Below are 21,116 nucleotides of genomic sequence, written 5' to 3'. Positions count from 1 at the left end.
ATGTTGGCTGCACACTTACAATTTTTTAGGTGCTGCACATGCAAAAAAAGTATATGGCATGGTCCATATGACCAGAGACAGCAGGGTACATACATAAAAAGATAAATAGTATTACAAAGTAGCATATATACTGGGTGTGAAATGAATCAAGGAGCTCCATAGAAGTCGAAGAAGTTATCACCAAGCATTGGAACAGTACAGTATCTATATGACAGAGAAAGAGGGAGAGAGAAAGAATGACTATTAATTGGAGGGGAGGGGATTTAAGCACTGAGGATAGATGTCTTCATGTGAGAGTTATATGGAATTAGGGTTCAGTGTTTGAATATCATGTAGAAAGAGTAAACTGAGATGCTAAAAAAAGTAAGCAGCAAAGCCATTCTCACCAAGAAACTTTTTGTATTAGAATTATTTCTTGTTCATATTCTAATTTCTGTTATATTAAAGTAGATAAATATCTCTATGAGGGGTGCAGATGTAATGAAACCTTCTCTAGGCCATGTACTTGGGAAAATCACATTTCTATTTGATATCAGAGATTGATTTCCTGATAATACTGGCTTAAAACTGGAAGCAGAAGATTGCTTTTATTTTTAAAATTGCTGTATATTCATTTAATAAACATTTGCTGAATCCCTACCATTTGAAGACAGTGAGAAAAACTCTCTCTCCCACCCTGCCCTCTCTCCGCGTTAGTGCTGCACACCAGCTGCTTCACGGGCGCTGCCTGGGTGTCAGCCAGCGATGCCATTCCTTATGGATATTGCTGGGTTAACATGCTCATATTTTGTTTGTGTTACCGCCGTATTATGCATCTATAATGCACACTTTTTTGCCCAGATTTTTGAGAAAATAAGGATGCGTGTTATACATGGGGAGTACTAATTCCGTATCTATATAAATGTTTTTAATTCTTTTATTTATGCGTATGTATTAAAAGTGAAATTCTAGAAAGAAATAATGATATCTGTATGCAAATATGTGATAATCTGTTTTGTTTCTAAATGCAAATGAATAAATAATTAGATTGAATAATTAAAATGAGAGATTTTTTCCCCCTGAAAGTTTGGGCCAAAAATGTGGGTGCGCATTATACATGGCAAAATACTATGTTTTCTTCATGAGAGAGATTGATCTTTGGTTTTTTTGTTATGTCTTTGTTGAATTTGTATCAGAGTTATTCTGGCCCTGCAAATTGAATTTAAAAAGTGCCCCTTTTTTATATTTTCTGGAAAAGTTTCTATTTTATTGGTGGTGTTTTATTTGTATAATATTAGCGCTATTGAAATGTGTGAAAGACCCATGGTGACGCGGCTGTGTTCACAGCCCGCCGTGGCCCTTGTGCTCTCTGTCACACGTTAATGCGTGGGAAAGTCACGGGGCTCGCTAAGCTGCGGTTCCCGAGCAGAGGAAGATGACTCCCTGGAATCAATTTTGAAAGGGTTACTGAGAGGTAGAAATACAACTGCATTTTATCATTCCTGATGTGGATGTTATTCAAGTCAATGTATGAGTTGTGAATGAATGACTAAATCAATTTTTAAAAAGTATTTCTTGAAGGGAAAGCAACTGGTCAGTCAAGATAATTCTATCAAAGATTTTGAGCAAGGATATCTTTTAATAATATTTGAAAGTGATCATAATTAATATGAAAATTAAAATACTGGGGAGATTTTATATATGAATATATATGTGTGTGTGTGTGTGTGTATATATATATTCTACAACAAGCCATGGGTGATATGGAAAACATGAACATATTAGATAGTGAACAGTTCTCAAACTGTAACAGAGGATGATGAAATGGGAGGAGAAATATAGCCCAATAATGACACATAAAAGGGGTTGGAGGAAAATTCTTTGTGGTCAAAAGGTCACAGCCAGTCTGCCCTGCATTTGGTATGCTTGGAGCAAACCCTTCCCATGGTTTCCAACTCCCAGCGCCAGAGGCCAAATTATAACCAGAGTATCTAAGGGAAGAAAAACAGCTGGGAGCAGAGGGAGAGAGGTAACGCTTACTGAGGGCCTTCTTATGCCTAGGCATCTTAGAACATATTCTTATGTACATCAATTAATACACTCTTTACAAAAGCTCTGTGATGTTTAAATTGCTGTGTTGTCTGCGTAGTACAAATGAGGGTTCTGAGTCTTGAGAGAATAAGTAATTAGAAAGTTAATAGCCTGAATCAGTCTGACTCCAGGACTGTTTGAGATATTTCTGCCATACCAGAGGGGAAAATTTTAAACATCAGGAGATATAGGGAACTGAAATTGAGGGAAATTAAATAACTTGTCCAAAACCACAGTGTTAATAAGTAGCAGAGTCAAGATTTAAAGGTAAGCCTTATGATGCCATTTCCCCTTTCTACTCCGTCACTGTTGTTTTAAGAAGAAATAAACCATTTGCTCAGTGATTTATATGTTTGTACATACCTCTTTCTATATTGTGTGCTCTTGTTCATGTTTATATTCCTGTGTCCAGCATGGGGTTGATAATCCTTATTCAGCAAATATTTGTTGCATGCTAAATATGCAGACCTATACGTATGAAGAGATAGCAAACATTTAAAACAATTAAAGTGTTTTAATTCTAAAAATCAGAGAAAGTAGGCAGATTTGTGGATCATGACAAGGTCATAATGGTGAAGAGTTGGCGTTCTGAAATGGTACTAAATAAATAGAAACTTGAGAGATATTACAGTGTAGTGGTTAAGAATGTAAACTGTGGAGCCAGATTGGACTGAGTTTGCATTCTAATTCCACCACTTAGTATTGATAGTATAGGACTGAGGGAAGTGACATCCCTCCCTGTACTTGTTTCTCCATTGCAGAATGTGGGTTATAATGCCACCCACTTCATGGGGTAAGGATGAGGATGAAATGATAAAGCACTTACCACAGGGTCTGGCACACGAAGTTTGCTCTCCAAATGTTTGCTCTTAACATTGCTTAAATATGAATTTCACGTTTCATCTACTGTTTTGGCTTTCTCTAAATTGCTTGCTTGGGAAACCTAATGAAGTGGTAAAAGCAGCTATGGCTCCTGATTTGTGCCTACAGACCAATAAAATTTAATGTCTGGAAAATAGGCAGCACGCTGGGATTTGTATGGATTAATGCTGGTACTGATGTGATGAAGACTGGGATCCACATCGTAAGCAGGGCTTCCCCTCAGAAAGCAATTTGGATTTTGCTCTTCTTATATCCTCTTATGGAATATTATCACCAAGGTACGTCCCAAATGCACACAAAAAATGAATGATTGAATTTATGATGAAGTGAACCTTGGATTCAGTGAAGTTCAATGAAACAAACTAAGTATCTGGGTACAATTCCTGACAGCTTCTAAGAAATGTTAGTTCTCTTCTGCTTTCCATTGCTCTGCTTGGCACTCTGATCCACACCATCAAAGTTCTCTACATGTCCGTCTGCCAGCTCAGTGGACCTCGTATTTCACCACAGGGTTCTTGATAATGGATTGAAGATGGCCAAGTGTGTGCAGCTTGGGTGACTTAACATCAAGTTGCCTTTGATGCCGATCCTGACTTGATGCCTTGGTTCTAGTGATTGGTCCAGCTCTAATAAATCTCTAACTTACTCTCTCATGCCTGAATCTCTTCCCATATCCCTGTCTAGGAATTCAGTTTATTCACAACTAGATTATTTGTGAGGATTTATTGTTGTTGTTATTGTTGTCATTTTTAAGTCTGACCAACAGTTAGAGCCCTCTGATTTGCTGCCACATATACTTGGCTAATATGACGTGTTCCACACACATGGCTTTCTTACAGACCTTCTCCTGGCACATGCTGCTCTCCCCCAGATTACCATGCATTAGTCCCTGCCAGACCCCTGTGCCACACCCTTCTGCTGGTCTCTGCCCAGATTTGTATTTTGAGCACCAGAACCTAGCACCTTAGTCTACTTCTGAATTCTAACATCAACCACCAGCCACCACTGCCTGGTTTTTGTGATGATTTTCAGAAGAAACTACCCTGTAAAGATCTCAACCAGCAGAGGAGAAACTAGATTATAAGGGGGGGGAAAGTTCATTTTCTCCTCACTTCTTTAATTTCACTCCTAAATACAAAAAGTGTGGTCTGTTATTTTGCCCACTATAATTTCTTTCTTCTCTGTGTATTCCCCCTTGTAATGTGTCCTCTTTCCATCAAGTGGTAATGTTTGTTTTTATAGTCTTGGGGATATAAACTTGGATAGGGACTTGCTTCAGCCAATGGGATCTTAGAAAAAGGGGCATACTCAGAAACTTAAAAGGTGCTTGTGCATTGGGGTTGGCCTCCCTCGCTACTTTTGGATCCACAACTTTGGAGAAACCTGGGCTGGCCGACTAACTGCTAGAAACACATGGTCCAGTTATCATGTTAACCTCAGCCGACTTCTCAACATATAAGTGAGGCCACATGGGACAAACTAAGCTTTAGTCATCCACTGTCAAAAGAATCGCCAGCTAAGCCCAAACCAAATTGCCAGCTGACAGAATATGAGCTAATAAATGATGGTTGTTTTAAGCTATTAAGTTTTGGGGTGGTTTGCACATATCAAAAGTTAAATGATTCAGAGAGAATCAAGACCATCATTATTAGTCATTTCTGTGGACCATTTGTATGTTTACTATACTTGAGATTAGAGGTATTTAATGACTTAAAACATTTATTAAATATTTTTGCTTGAGATAGAGGAGTGTTAAATTCTAGGAGAAAAAAATAATAGTGATGCTTATCTTGGAAAGAGTTAGGCTCCAAATTCAAAGTTTTTATTGAAAATTTGTATCCAAACTTTACATTTTTAAAATTGCTTTATTCAGCAGCCCAGTCCTTTTTTCTTTTTTAATCTGATTCTACACAAGTAAATCTCTTCTACATGAAACTGAAAATTATTTGTCCCTGGGCAAAAAAAAGTGCCTTTTTAAAGCAAGATTTTGTAAGCCATGGGAATTTGGGTTTCTAACGCTGAGATAGATAAGTGCTCTCATTAATTGCAAGAGGTTCAACCCTGTGAGTTGGATCTACTTTTATAATTTGTGGAATAATTTATCCTTAACCTCTATCATTAGACTGTATGCAGTTAGAAAAATGATGATATTCCATGTTCAATCCTAAATCAAATGCACAGAGAATAGTAGCTACTCTTACGTCACTAGCCTCAGTATATACTAGAGCACCTTAGTCTTTTATGATAAAACAAACTCATAACTTGTATTCCAAGTGCATATGAACTTGTCAGAGTCAAGATTAACAAAATTTACCATAGTCAGAGAACCTCAAAAATGGCTTCCAACAACCAAGGTATTATTGGTAATCTACTGCTAAGCACTTTGACTTTTCTGGGGATTGGGTTGCAGAACCATTCTCTTGTAGCAGGTGCCTGAGTTACAAGCAACGTTCTTACAGCCTGGGGAGCCTACAGTAAAAACAAATGACAACAATGATTTGAACAAGTTGTGCATTTTTAGTGATGGCTAAATGTCCTGGTTTGGCTCTATTTTTTGTGACCACCATGATCCTTTCCGTTACTTGTTTTTTAATACTTGTAAAATGCATATAAAAAATATTGAAATTTAAAATTTGAAAGAAAGATGAAGAAGGGAGAGGGAAGGAAAAGAGGAAGAGAAAGGGCCTAGGGAGGAAAGAGAAAGGACAGAAAAACAAGAGGCAGAAGGAGAAAAATGGGCATGGAGTCTGTCTATCCAGGAAAATTAGCCACAACATAATTGCATATATGAAATAATGTCCCAGGGTCTGAAGTTAAGGCTAAGTTTTCAACATATTGGTCAATAAACTTTGTGGATGGTTTCTTTACTCTGAGAACAATCTAGTAATTCTAGAAACATAGAACTGATGTAGCATCAGAAATCTCTGCCTTAAAGACATGATTTACTTTGTGGTGTTGCCTTATGGTTACTTTTTTTCCCCTATGATATTCTCATACTTGTATATCATTATGCTGACTTTTGTACCACAAGGATTACATTTTTGTTATTTACTCATAGTGGGGCAAAAAACTGTATGAGTATTGTGTATTAAACAGTTACGTTTGAGGGCGCTCAAGAATGCAAACATCTGCTATAAGATATTTTTATTTTACAAGTATGTTAATGTCAAGCAGGATAATAGCTGTAGTGGCTAAGGAGATAAGAATGGGCAATAGTGATTTGTTTGAGGCTTTTGCTGCAGTGTAAAGATTTTTATGATTAAGTATAATACCTGGATCCTAAAAGATTGTAGAAAATGTGTCAGGCAGAAATTGTACTTAAATCTGAAATAATTGACAAAACAAAGCTTCACAAGTACAGTTATGGAGGAAACAGGCTTGCAGTGGTGTTCATGAGAGAATCAAGGGTATTAGGCGGTCTAAGCCAACATTGTGAAATAAATTCTAAAACTATTTTGATCTTGAGCTGTATTAATATAATAACTTGAATATGAGAGACAGGAATTTATTCTGGGCAAGTCATTATGGAATTTAGATCTAGGGACATCAAACTGGAACACATTCAGAAAAGAACAGCTAGCACAGTGAAATAATTTTTGTACGGAGGATAACAGAAGAAACAAGTTGTTTTACTTAGAGAAAAGAAGACTTAAGGACCATAACTGCTATGATAGTTATCCTGTTTTTAATTTTGAGTGTGAAAAACCAACTCAACTGGCTTTGATAACTAAAGTAATTTATGGACTCACATAACTCACAAGTTCAAAGACAATTTGGATTTTAGGTGAGGCTCAAGCTCATGGCTGGGTTGGTTTTTCTCTTTCCTTTATCTTCTCTGGTTTTGGCTAAAGCTGCCACCCTTTCCCTTCGTTGGGTCAAGATCTCTGCTGGTGATAATCAGGGCTATGTGCTTCTTTCATATCAAGTAAGGTTCTGAAAAACCTTTTCCCTCCAGTAACTCATCAGAAGAAAGAAAATGTCCCTCCAGTTCCTAGGAAATATCTCTTGTATTTCCTCAGCCAGAGTTGTGACACATGTCAATCTCTGAACAGATTACAGAGGCCATGGGGATAGTGTGTGCAAATGAGCTTAGCTTATCAGAAATCTACTTCTTAAGCCAAGACATTATATCCATCGGAATTTTCAAGAGAAACAGAACCAGTAAGATAACATACATACACACACACACAGACATGTGTGTGTGCATATATATACATATATAAAAAGATTTATTTCAAGGATTTGGCTCACACAGTTGTGGAGACTGGCAAGTCTGAAATTGGTAGGGCAGACCAGCAGGCTGGAAACTGACATGGGCTGATATTGCAGTCTTGAGGAATAATTTCTCCTTCCTCTAGGAAACCTCGGTTTTTGCTCTTAAGGCCTTTCAGCTAATTGGATGAGGCACATCCACATTACCAAAGACAGTATCTTTTTGTTAAAGTGAACTAATTGTAATGTTAACCACATCTACAAAATACCTGACAGCAACACTTAGAGGAGTGTTTGATTAAATGATTAGGTACTATAGCCTATCCAAGTTGACACAAACCACCGTAGATATGATCAGTCTCTCCCAAAATACATGAAGTTTTGAGGTTCCACTGGGACAAAAAGATTGGCAACTAAGAGGTAGCCAATAAATATCCCTTACAATAGCTAACAGTAGGTATGTGAAAGGCTGCCATGTGTTCTAGGTTTTCAGTTGTTTTATGTGCATTGATACCAGAGACAAAAGATATAGAAATAGTGAGGAAACAACTATCAACTTAACTGAAAGAGAGAGAAACATCAATGTGAGAGAAACATCTATCCCATATGCACCCTGGGGATTGAATCCTCAACCTACGCATGTGTCCTGACGGGATCAAGTTCAGACTCTTGGTGTATAAGACTACACTCCAACCAACTGAGCCACCTGGCCAAGGCAGACCTGGCTTAACACACACACACACACACACACACAGTAAATTCTTATTACTGGGCATTCATACATGAGCTATATTATAATAGTATAAAGCATAAAACTAAAGCCTGACATTATGTGTTCTTGATCTGGGGAAAACCAAGAGAGCCTTGAATGGCCTAACCACAACGTCTCTTCCCCACTCTGCTCCCACAGACAAGGTTCCTTAGCCCCATGACCCTTCTCATCAAAGGGATCAGGCACAATATCTGCTTATCCCTGAGTAGCAGGTTCCATTACCCTGCCAGCCATTAAATCATTCAATCAAGCCAATCAGATTCTCTCATGAGAACCAAGGGGACCCCACCCTCTTACAAAACCTCCTTCCTGCAGACTCTGGTTGTCCACTCTGTTCCTGAGTATAACCCCCATTTAACCATGCAGAGCACGTGGTATCTTCCTACCCTGGGCTGTGAGTATACGAGATAAATACACTCCTGTCAATCTGATCTGCGCAGTATCAGGTGCTGTGTATTTGGCCATTTCCATAATCCTGGAATGGGAATCTCTCCCTCATGGATGAGGTAAATGGGAGGTGATTAAAGCAAGGATTGTCCCCACCCCACCCCCTCTCCAGCACTGATGGTGGAGAGGGAAAAGATTCAACAGCAGTTAAATGGAATAAATGGTTTGTGAGTTGCCCTCCCAATACCAAAAGTTCTATTATTTCTGTTTCTAGTGCTAGTATTAGCATTCATTCTGTGTCTTCCTAATACAGGCATATCTTGGAAATATTGCAGGTTCACTTCTAGTACACTACAATAAATCAAATATCTCAAGGAGTCACATGAATTTTTTGTTCCCCAATTATATATGTTATGTTTATACTGTAGTCTATCGTGCAAAACAGGCTTATGTCTAAAAAAATCTACATACCATAATTCAAAAATATTTTTCTGCTAAAAAATGTTAACCAGTGAGTCATGGTCTTTTTACTTGTAGAGCACCTTGCCTTGTTAATGATGGCTGCTGACAGATCTGAGCTGGGTGGTGGTTGCTGAAGTTTGGGTGGCTGTGGCAACTTCTTAAAATAAAACTACAATGGAGTTTGATGCATTAATAGACTTCCTTTCACAATTTCTTTGTAGCACGCAATGCTGTTGGTAGCATTTACCTACAATAGAGCTCCTTTCAAAATAGGAGTCAATCCTCCTAAACCCTGCTGCTGCCTTATCAATTAAATTTATGGAATATTCTAAATCTGTGTTGTCATTTCAACAGTGTTTACAGTATCTTCACCAGGAGTAGATTTCGTCTCAAGAAACCACTTTGTTTGCCCTTGTAAAAGAAGTAACTCCTCATCTGTTAAAGTTTTATGATGAGATTGCATAAATTCACATCTTCAGGTTTCATTTCTAATGCTAGTTTTCTAGCTGTTTCCCCCTTATCTGTAGTTACTTTCTCCACTGAAGTCTTAAACCCCTCAAAGTCATCCATGAGAGTTGAAAGCAGCTTCCTCCAAGCTCCTGCTAATGTTGACATTTTGACCTCTTCCCATGACTTACAAATGTTCTTACTGGCATCTAGAATGATGAATTTTTTCCAAAAGGTGTACAATTTATTTTGCCCATATCCTTCAGAAGAATCATCATCTGTGGCAGCTACAGCTTTACAAAATGTGTTTCTTACTAAAACTGGAAATGCAGAATTATTCCATGATCTATAGACGGCAGAACGGATGTTGTGTTAGCAGGCATGAAACAACATTAATTTCCCTGTACATTTCCATCAGAGCTCTTTGGTGACCAGGTGCATTGTCAAGGAGCACTAATATTCTGAGAGGAATCTTTTTTTCTGAGGAGTTTCTCTCAATGGTAAGTTTAAAATACTCAGTGAACCATGTTGTAAAGAGATGTGCTGTCATCCAGGCTTTGTTGTTTCATTTCTAGAGCACAGGTAGAGTAGATTAAGCATAATTTTTGAGGACCTTGTGATTTTTGGAGTGGCTTCATCTCAAAGTCACCAGCTGCATTAGCCCCTAGTGAGAGAATCAGCCTGTTCTTTGAAGCTTTGCAGCCAGGCATTGACTTCTCCTCTCTAGCTGTTGAAGTCCAAGGTGCCATCTTCTTCCAACAGAAGGACGTTCATCCTACATTGAAAATCCATTGTTCAGTCTAGGGCCATACCACCCTGAATGCACCCAATCTTGTCTGAGAATCTGTCGTTCAGTATAGCCACCTTTATAAATTACCTTACCTTGATCTCTGGGTAGCTTGTTATAGTTTCTACAGCAGCACTTGCTGCTTCACTTTACACTTTTGTGTTATGAAGAGGGTGCATTTTCTTAAACCTCATTAACCAACCTGTCTTAGCTTCAAACTTTTCTTCCACAGCTTCCTCACCTCTCTCAGTGTTCATAGATTTAATTGAGCTAGGGCCTTGGCTCTGGATTAGGTTTCATCTTAAGGAAATGTTGTGGCTGGTTTGATCTATCCAGATCACTAAAACTTTCTCTGTATTAGCAATAAGGCTTTTACTTTCTTATCATTTGTGTTCACTGGAGTTAACACTTTTAGTTTTTTCAAGAACTTTTCCTTTGCATTCACAACTTGGGTCTTTGGTGCAAGAGGCCTGACTTTCAGACTGTCTCAGCTATTGACGTGCCTTCCTCACTAAACAATCATTTCTAGCTTTTGCTTTAATGTGAAAGATGTACGACTCTTTCTTTCACTTGAACACTCAGAGACCATTATAAGGTTGTTAGTTGGCCTAATTTCAATATTGTTGTGTCTCAGGGAATAGAGAGACCCAAGGAGAGGGTGCAAATGGGAGAATGGCTGGTTAATGGAGTAGTCAGAACACACACAACATTTACAATAAAGTCCACCATCTTATATTGGTGTGGATTGTGGCACCCTGAAACAATTACAATAGTAACATCAAACATCACTGATCACAGATTACTGTAACACATATAATAATAATAATGAAAGAATGTGAAATATTGCAAGGATTATCAAAATGTGAGACAGAGACACGAAGTCAGCATATGCTTCTGGAAAAATGGCACCTATAACCTTGCTAGACACAAGGTTGCCAGAAACCTTCAGTTTGTATGAGAACCACAGTTTCTGCAAAGCACACTAAAATGAGGTGCAATAAAATGAGTACGCCTGTATGTACATAGCAATTTGTCTATCTGTCCACTGTTAGCACCTACCAGGTTATTATGCAAACTCTTATATATTTCTTCTCTTCTCAAAGCTCAGAAAACCATGCTTCATCAATCATTTTTATTAATTTGTATATACCTCTGAATAGCATAATGCTAGACATATAGCAGATACCCAATGAATATTTGGTGAGTGAATCTGAAAATGACTGTCTTCACCAGAATTTGAGAAAAAAATACCAATTATCTGTGAATTTCTCCTTAATATAATATGTAAGTAAATAATTATAAATATGAAGGCCTTAACACTGTCAAAACCCACACTCACCAAACCCACCCGTAGAAGGAGGGAATGAGGTCTTGGGAATGTTGCCGTTTTTCTCTTCTCATTCCCCTTCCAAAATGCATGCCAGTTGTCTTTTGGCTTCTGAAGAACCCTGAAGGCCTCGTTGCACTTTGTATAGGAAGGAGAGGTAAAGTAGCTGCAACGGGAGCTGAACTTCTTGTCCGTCTGTTGATTTGGAATGCTCCATTCACTGCACAATCCCTGCTGAGAGCTAAAACATTGCCTCGCAAGAAGGCCTTTACTTCAGGCAGTGTGGTTCTTCAAGTGTGCAGCTTCACAGCGCCCCTAGCGTAAATTATGGGGAAATATGGAGAAAGCTAAAATGTTTGGCTTGAAGATGTTTGATATATCTTTTTTTGGTGATTTCTGTTTTATTACTTATTGTATTTAAATTGGCTTACTCATTAAATTTATTTTTTCAACTTTTATTGGGATATTAATTAACATATAAGTATAGCAGTGTAGAAGGTTAAGGTGTACAGCGTAATGATTTGGCTCACATATATTGTGAACTTATTACCAAAAATGTTTAGTTAACATTTGTCGTCTCATATAGATACAAAAAAGAAAAAGATGAAAGAATTCATTTCCTTGTGATGAGAACTCTTAGGAGTTACTTTCTTAACAATTTTCATATATACCATCCGTCAATGTTAACTAGTTATCAAGTTGTACATTGCATCCCCAATACCTATACATCTGGAAGTTTGCATCTTTTGACCACCACCATCCAATTCCCATTTTCCTATCTCTCACTTCTGGTAACCATGAATCTGATTCTTTATGAATTTGGATTTCTTTCTCTCACTTTTTTTTAAAAAGATTCCACATATAAGTGTGATCATACAGAATTTGTCTTTCTCTTTCTGAATTATTTTACTCATTATTGCACCTATGTTGTGGAAAATAGCAGGATTTTCGTATTTTTTATGGACGAATGATATCTCACAACTTATTCATTCACTGTTGCACACTTAAGTTATGTCCATGCCATGGCTACTGTAAATACGCATGATGCTATTAGGAACATGGGGGTGCAGGTATCTCTTCACAATCACCTTTTCGTTGGGTATATTCTCAGAAGTGGAATCGCTGGATCACATGGTAGTTCTGTTTTTAATATTTTTAAGGAAACTTTATACTTTTCTCTCTAGTGGCTATTATTCATTTACATTCCCACCAACAGTGCACAAGGGTTCCTTTTTCTCTACATTCATGTCAGTATTTGTTATCTTCATATTTATCCTTTTTATAGATTTGTGTATGCTCCTTTTCCTGATACATAGATTTAATAATTTTTAAAGAAAAAGTGAAATGCCTAATCTGACAAAGTCATTTGTAAAAATTTTTTAATTCATCACCTTACTCTGTGTCTTCAGAAAGGTATAAAATAAATGGGGCTCATTAGCAAGAGTAAAATTATAATAAATGACCTCTGGTATTAAAACCAAAGGTGTAGTTTCCATGTCCGTGTGCCTTTATATAGTACTAAGCATGGGTTTGGCACTTAGTAAATCTGTATCGGTTAAACAATGTATAAATAGGATGTGCTCCTTCCAGTGATCATAGACCTTAAGAAAGACTTTATTATAACTGCATTGTTTTCTTCATCTCCTGGGCTTATTCACAGGAAACAGGTCCGAGCTATGCTAGGCCAGTTCAGCCAGGCAGAAGCCTTGTTGACGGAAGCCGGAGTGCAGCCAGGGACTTTGGATGGAGTTCTTCTGGATCTTGGATGTTCCTCAATGCAACTTGATGCTCCTGAAAGAGGTTTTTCCCTTCGTAAGGATGGCCCTCTGGACATGAGAATGGATGGTGGCAGGTGAGTATCTATAAAGAATTTTTCCTCACAACAAGAAATCAATTTCTCACAAGCACTCTGAATTTAATTTCCTTTTAAGACAGCAGAATTCCCATTATACGCCCACACTTAACACTATCCATATATAATCAGTTTTGTTTGCTACTCATATGGCTTTTAGTGTTTCTCTAGATTTGGGATTCTGAAAGAAAAAACATTGCTGTCTTTTCACAAAATAGTGAGGATGATAACTTTCATACTGATTATCTTTTTTACGGATACAATGTGAGCTGTTAGACTACTAATGATGTTGATAAATACAGTAGTGAAACAATGGTTCCATTTTTATGCAGGCCCAACTATGTTGTAAGAAGTAAGAAGGAACTTTATCTAATGCATATGGTTTTGAATACTGCGTGAAAGTCAAATCCCAGAAGTCAACAATTTTGTGTTTCGACATGTGTCTTATATAGTCACTTTTTCCACCTTCTTCAGAGAAACTACAGTTTATGGTGCTATATCAAATACAATATTGTACATAGGACAGTTTACATCTCCTCTTTATTCCTCACCACCCTGGGAGTACTAGCATTTGTTTTTTATTAGTCAAATAGGTGCATGTATATTAAAAAATGCAAAGAAGATCACATTCTAGGAAAGTATAGGATGATTTCTTTCTAATCTAAATTGCTTTTGAAAGCTTAGATTCTCTCTTGTCTATATGCCCAACACTGGCCCAGGGCCTAACCAGCCTGTACCATCAAAGCTCAGCTATGCCTTTCTACCTCATCTCATGTCCCTACCCGCACTGCCACCAAGTCATGCATCATGTCCCCTACCTTTGTGAAGCTTATCCTCTTACACATCTAAGTAAGCAAAATATTCAGTTACTGTTTCTAATATGCAGTTCTGGACCTGCATAAATATTTCTACTGAAATAAATATGTTTTCCAAAATTTCTTCCAATTAGAAGGATCTATATATAAGAAATTTAACTTTAAGTCAACAAATTAATATTGAGTTGACTTTGACTTCTTTCCCACGAACTGCTTTATCCTATGGTAATTATTCACATATGGTTTTCCCCCCATGCCTTGGTAGGACCTGTTACCTGAGATTGTAAACCACGCTTGTCGGAATCTTTTTGTTCTGAGGCTTTTACCTTCTTTTGCACAAGTTGGCATTCATAGAATGAAGAGTCTGATCATAAAAGAAAATAATAAAAATCTTTTAAAAACCAGTGACTAATAGTAAAGGTCAAATATCTTCTCATGTTTGGAGATTGAGGTTGTGCAGAGGCAATAAAATGTCAAGCAAATTTCTGCTTTTCCCATGTCTTGCTAAGGAGGGTGCCTTCTGAAATACAATGAAGGAAGCTTCTAGTTAACATTATTAAATCTCCCAAATTGTTAATGTAAATATTTATCAGCAAATTTTAGTTTGAGAGTCAGGGTTCCTGAAGTTCTCCTCTAAGAACTTGAAAATGAGACTGGCCTTTCATCTCTTCAACACATCATGGATGGCATCAGAATTGAAAGAATATATCTTAAAAAGCAGGTTGGCTTCCGGTGAGATGGCATGGACTGTAACTTAACCAAAGAGATTAACAGATATGGAGAAAACATGTGGCATGCAGAAAGGGGGAGTTGGTTCACACTAATTTATAGAAAATGGAGAGGCAGAGATGTAAATACGGGCAATGCTAATCCAAGTGGTATTATGGGGAGAGGGAGTCCAAGCCGAAAAATATGGCCAGTCAGATGATGGAGGCTGAAATATCCCTGTGCTGAGTAGGATTCCAGAGGTTTGCTTTCTTGACCTGTTGCCATTTAACACTAGAATTGTACAGCATATCCTAATTTGTGCCCTCCCAACTTCAACAGCAGCACTAAGATCATAGTAAGGTTCTCATGTAGTAGAAAGAAGTTTAAAGCTTTAAAGACTAAGGACTTGCAGATATAGCCCTGTGTCAGTTGTATTCTTCCCTAGAAGGTAATAAACAAATTGCCTCTTAGGTTAATATTTTCTCGCTCTCAAGAGTGTAGTCATTGTAAGTCCATGATCTCTGGTGGACTGACAAATATCTTAACCTGGGATGGGGGTGGGCAGATTTTGTGTCTTGACTTCTTCATATATATGATGCCTGTTCTGAAGCCTCCTGGTAGCCTGTTGGCCTTCCAGAGTGTTGCCCCTTTTGCCTTGTAGCACTATGGAAACCTCTATGCTGTTGTTCAGTGTGAACATTAGAGTAAAATGGAATTATGCTTATTATCCCCTGAACTATATTTGAGCAAAATGATCTTTTAATTTTCTTACTTGAAAGTAGAAAGGTATTATAAAAAATGTTTAAGTACATCCATACTCATTTTAGAATTGTCCTATTAGAGCTGAACTCTATCCTATGGAGTCTGAATTTACCATTGTTCACAAGGTTCATTCTAATGCTCAGTGATTTTGAGCAGTTGAATTCACAACTAGGTAAGATCCATCAGGGATTTTGTTGATTAGGCCAAAAGTAATGATTGACAAATGTAGGAACGGGAAAAATCTAAGGGACACTGACATGCATTGAGCTTATTTATGGGCCAGGCATTACTATTTGTTTTATAATTATACGTACCCTTAATTCTCCCAGCATTTCTGTGAGGTAAGCATTGTTATTTTCATTTACAGGTTAGAAATTGAGGTTCCACTATATTAAAAAGCTTACCTAATATGAGGAGCAAAGCCAGGATTCTAAACCTGGTTCAATCTGACTCTAAAGACCAAATCTATCCTTAAAGCTGCTATTGAAGGAGCAAGCTTTATTGAAATAGATGCCAGGTGACCTCATAGGATGTTCATTGATCTGGGGATACCATGGAGCCCGAAAAAAAAACCAAACACCAGAATCACATGATCTGGAAATCAAGTTCTGAGAAAGAGTGTAAGAGAGAGAGAGATGGAGATGGAGGGGACAGGTCAAGGACAACAGCGAAATTTTCTCCTGTGGGACCTGGGCATGCTAAGAGGGTGCAGCGTAGTGTATTTAAGGAAGGGGTTTGGGTGTTCCTTGACAACCTCACTCTGATCTGAGCCTCACGCCTTCAAGCTACCATATTCTAGTTACCTAAAGTCCTCCCAGTGTGGTGCCAGCAATCAATCCAACATGTTAACTACAAGACTAGTAACTGTACTATTAGCAAAGCTATCTCTCTAGTAAGTAAGATCTCAGTTAACCCATTACTTAGAATTCCTTGACCAGTTTCTCTTAAAGTAAGATAAACTGGCATGGTCTGACAGAGTGAATGCTATTTCCCGCTACTATGATTTACTTTCTTTGGGCAGAGCTTGCTGTTTCTTTGTCTTCTTTGCGTGAAATTACTATCTAGACTTTTTTAGTATTGTTTGTTGATTAGTAAGTATTGCCCCACAGTGTCTTTGTCATGGAGGTAGAAGCCAGTATTGTTAAACATTTGAATTAATACACGTTATTATCATTAAGAGCACTCTATTTTTGTGAGGGAAACTGACGAGCAGTATCTTCTTGTACAATAGTCCCCCCTCACACCTGGTTTCACTTTCTGCAGTTTCAGTTACCTGGTGTCAGCCATGGCCTGAAACTACTAAATGGAAAATTCCAGTAATAAACAATCCGTAAGCTTTAAATTATGTGCCCTTCTGAGTAGCAAAATGAAACCTCGCGGTGTCCTACTCTGTCTTGCCTGGGATGTGAATCATCCTTCTGTCCAGCGTGTCTCTGTGATATATGCTAACCACTCCTTCGTCACTTAGTAGCCTTCTGGGTTATCAGGTCAACTGTAGTGCTATCTCAGTGCTTGTGTTCAAGTAGCCTTTATTTTACTTCATAGTGGCCCCAAAGTGCAAGAGTAGTGATGCTGGTAATGCAGACATGCCAAAGAGAAGCTAAAGACTGCATGTGGGTGCATACAGTATATATAGGGCTCTGTGCCATCTGCGGTGTCAAGTTTCTGCTAGGGGTCTTGGGATATATTGTCTAGGACAAGGTGGAACTTGCGTGAAGATTTTCTCAGTTTAATTTCTGCTCCAATATAAGTAGTTGGTTACTGGACGGTCTCAGATCCTGAGATGTAGGCTTGTTGAAATATCAGTCAGTAAGCCTTGTATCTTCTATACTGAAAAAAAGTTCAAGCATCAATTTGAATTTTGAACAAACTAAATCCAAACATTTCATTATTTTAGTTTAGGGGAAATCTGCATGAGCAATAACTTCTTTGTCAACTAAAAGTTAGTAAAATACAGGGTCCAGCAGAAGTAAGGCCTACTTGAGTGTGGTTGGTAGGGTAATAATGTGGGTGTAATAATTTATAGTTTTAATTTGAACATTTCACCTAAAATATCATATGGTGTGCTTGATTGCGATATTGTTATGTTACACAATTACATGATTATCATTTTGTAATAAAAAACGGGCATTCTTTGTACCAGACCCTGTGTTTTAAGTTCCTTCTGCCCTGGACCTTGATGAATGTCTCACACACAGTCCCCAGTTGCCAGCACGATGGGTATTTAAAATGGAAAACCTATTTCTTTCCTTTAAGATTTCTGTCTCTGACTTTTAAAACCTCAGAAGCTCTCTTAGACAATGTGTGTATGCCTGACTTTATGTCTCATTACTCCGAAATTTCACCTCTTGTCAATGAAAACTGACGTCAATGAACTAATTGGTTCTTCTTGTGCGTAGGTACCCTGACATGCCCACTGCAGCTGATGTTGTGAACGCTTTAGATCAACAGGCACTTGCATCCATCCTGAGAACATACGGGGAAGAGAAGCATGCCAAGAAAATCGCTTCAGCAATCGTTCAGGCACGCAGCATCTACCCCATCACCAGAACCCAGCAGCTTGCCAGCATCGTTGCAGGTACCCTCATTAATTCTGAGCAGTGTCTAAGAGAAAAAAATATACATGTATATATTAATCCCCCAAACTCCCAGAGGGATTCATTTGTTCTTGAAATTGTGCAGCATAGAATCTTGCCTGTCCTTCTCTTATACCACTTTCTTTTGGTTTTGGAAGCTTCCCCCTTCTAACACCTCTTCCCCCGACACACAATTTTTAAAAATATACTGTAGTTTGCTGATTAGTTTAATAATATATATACATTTTTTTACATGAGGTAATTTATCATTTGTGCCTCCCAAGGTAAAATGTGAAATGACAACAGCAGAAGAATTTCTTCATTCATCACAGTGCTTGAAAAGCATCCTGTGTAAGATCTGACGTTAACTTTCAGTTTCACATTTCTTCATTTTAATATTTTGGGCAAAAAGAGGATTGCATTGCCCAACTACTAAAATAAAATCCAGTGACTCATACATTTATTCCAAACAACTGTCTAACAAAGGGTATGTGATATATAGGTTATTCCACTTTGTGAATGCTAACTAGATCAGCCTGAGGGGCTTATTGAAACATTTCATCTTTTCTGTGGTTTGCCACCATAAACCTCTTGAACCTAAGTCTAGCTAGGATGAGCTTTATTATAACCTTTCTGTTTGAAGCAAAAGTTGTTTCACAGCTGTGTTCCATGATGAAAGTTTTCTGAGGCAAAAATATAACTCCTGTAGTTACTTAACAGAATTCCAGCGGTAAATTCTTTGTCTTATTGGACCTTCTGAAACCCTACATCATTTTTAGTTATCAAATCTATTAAGGTTTGTTTTCAATGATTCCTGTTTAGTTAAGTAAAGACAGAGGAAAAGGCATATAGAAAGAACCTAATATTGGTTGCCTCTATCTTAATATTATCTGTAGTTTAAGGGGTAAAACTTAATTATTAATGTATTCAGAACAAGATTAAAAGATCATATAGCAATTGTTTTATGACAACTTCATAAAATTATATTCTACTTACGCTAATAAAATATGAAAACTTGACTAAGTCTTCAATTTTTTAAGCTGTGTACATCAAGCCCCTTGCAACTTGATATTGAGCAACTGCAAGCAAGTAATTGCAAAATTCTCCTGGGTTATGTGAACATAAAATATTTCACTGTATTTTTTTAAAGAATTCATACTGGCAAACTAATGTTAAATTCACCCTCTTTTTTTATTTCTCCTTTCTTCCCCACTCCATACTCACTAACACATCTGGACCTTACCCTTTCTGTCACTCTTTAACTAGCTCTGTGTGTTGTTCACTGTCTCCCATATTGGAAAGAAGAGCAGTGAGAAGTTACTTTTTTTATTCACAAGAAAATCCAGAATTTTTTGGTGCTGAAAATGAGGACTTGGGACTAGAGGGTGTTCTAAAGATCATCCAGTCAAAAATCCTCATGTGAGCCCTAGCTGATGTGGCTCAGAGGACTGAGTGCCCGCCTGCGAATCAAAGGGTCGCTGGTTTGATTCCCAGTCTAGGGCACATGCCTGGGTTGCAGGCCAGGTCCCCAGTAGGGGGTACGTGAGAGGCAACCACACACTAAGGTATCTCTCCTCCTCTTTCTCCCTCCACCTCTCTAAAATAAATAAATCAATAAAATGTTTAAAAAAAAATCCTCATCTGATAACTGAAGAAACTGAGGCTCAGAAAGTATCAACAGTTTCTTCAAGGGTTCAGCCTAATTAATGACAATGTCAGTACTAATCTATAACTTGGAAGCTCATGAATTTGAGACATAATTGGGAACCTGCCTTTAAGAAAGTAGCTTTTCTATCTCAGCTTCCTAATCTGCAAACTTGGGGAAATAATACTGTGGCACTAGATAGAAATTACATGAATATGTGGAATAGGAACAAGTATTTTCAGGAAGATATGATATGAAATGCATATTGGGCTATGACAAATGATACAGTAAAAGTGATAATATTCATATATGTGTATATAAATGCCACTAAAAAATCAAGTTCTCTATATTGAGTCCATTTTTATGGCTTATATCATCCCATAATAAAACTTTATTGATCATGATATAATTCTTTGAAAAAGGTAAAAATAGAAACAATGAAAGTACATTTTGTGGTCATTTATTTAAAAAAATAATTTGGAAGAGGCTGCTATATACTGGGCACTATATTGAGTACCAAGGATAGAATGGGGAGTGAATCAGGTAGAGCTTCTGTGTTCATGAAGCTTATAGACTAACAAGTGACTGAATAACAACCTGGTGTAATAAACCTGTATTTAAAGTGGGAACCTTCTTATTTATTATAGTCTGAAGTTATGGTTGTGTTGCCAATAGAAAAAGTTGATACACATGCAGAATTATAGAATAGTTCCACAAAATGCCTTCTTACGTAAACCATGCCTATGGTATATCTTTTACAAGATCTGATTTTATTTTTTCTAAAATGAAGTAAGAATTTCAATGTATTTGCAAAGCAATCTGAATTAGCACATGTTCTAGATTTTCATTATTTTTCAATCTTTTATAGTTACCGCACCAATGTCTAATTTGATTGCTTTTTTTTCACATGATTCACCTTTGTCAAGAGTTTCCAAAGCCTCCAACCTAGTTTTCATGGAAACAGCAGCTCTATTTCCTTTTGCATTCATATTTCACCAGTTATATAATATTTGATTAAATCATGTAAAGCAATAGTAAGTGGCCTGGGATGTAAGTGTAGTTCTTACATCCCAGTGTAAGTGTAAGTGTAAGTGTAGTTCTTTTGGTGGGAATAGAACTGTATGGAATCTAGAGTCTAGAATACTATCCCAAGGTATTTTGTTTAACAGAGAAAGGGATTAATCTGTCAAGTCCATTAAATAGAAGTCTCTTAAGAGAGTACTTCACAAAGGAAGTATGAGAAACAATGGAGAGTCCAGAAAGGTTCTTATATTAGTTTCTTGGTTCTGCCATAGCTAAGTAGCACATGTGATGGCTTAAAACAGAAAGGTATTCTCAGACTTAAGAAGGCTAAACATCCAAAATCAACGTGTCAGCAAGGCTCTAGGAAAGAATGCTTTCTTGACTATTCC

The 21,116-nt window shown here is 37.5% G+C and overlaps 1 protein-coding gene across 1 annotated transcript in view; it reads left to right on the top strand.

Moving 5' to 3' along the window:
- The window catches only part of METTL15 (methyltransferase 15, mitochondrial 12S rRNA N4-cytidine), a 163,686-nt gene that overhangs the window by 111,342 nt on the left and 31,228 nt on the right, over window positions 1-21,116 (top strand). The window contains exons 5-6 of the mRNA XM_054585972.1: window positions 13,007-13,198; window positions 17,883-18,061. Of these exons, the coding sequence (XP_054441947.1) occupies window positions 13,007-13,198; window positions 17,883-18,061 (371 nt within the window). The remainder of the gene's footprint in view (window positions 1-13,006; window positions 13,199-17,882; window positions 18,062-21,116) is intronic.

Source organism: Pteronotus mesoamericanus, unplaced genomic scaffold, assembly GCF_021234165.1.
Source record: "Pteronotus mesoamericanus isolate MK-2021 breed Mesoamerican mustached bat unplaced genomic scaffold, CSHL_Meso_final contig_90, whole genome shotgun sequence".
Classification (NCBI taxonomy): domain Eukaryota; kingdom Metazoa; phylum Chordata; class Mammalia; order Chiroptera; family Mormoopidae; genus Pteronotus; species Pteronotus mesoamericanus.
This window is presented reverse-complemented; position numbering and strand designations above follow the sequence as displayed.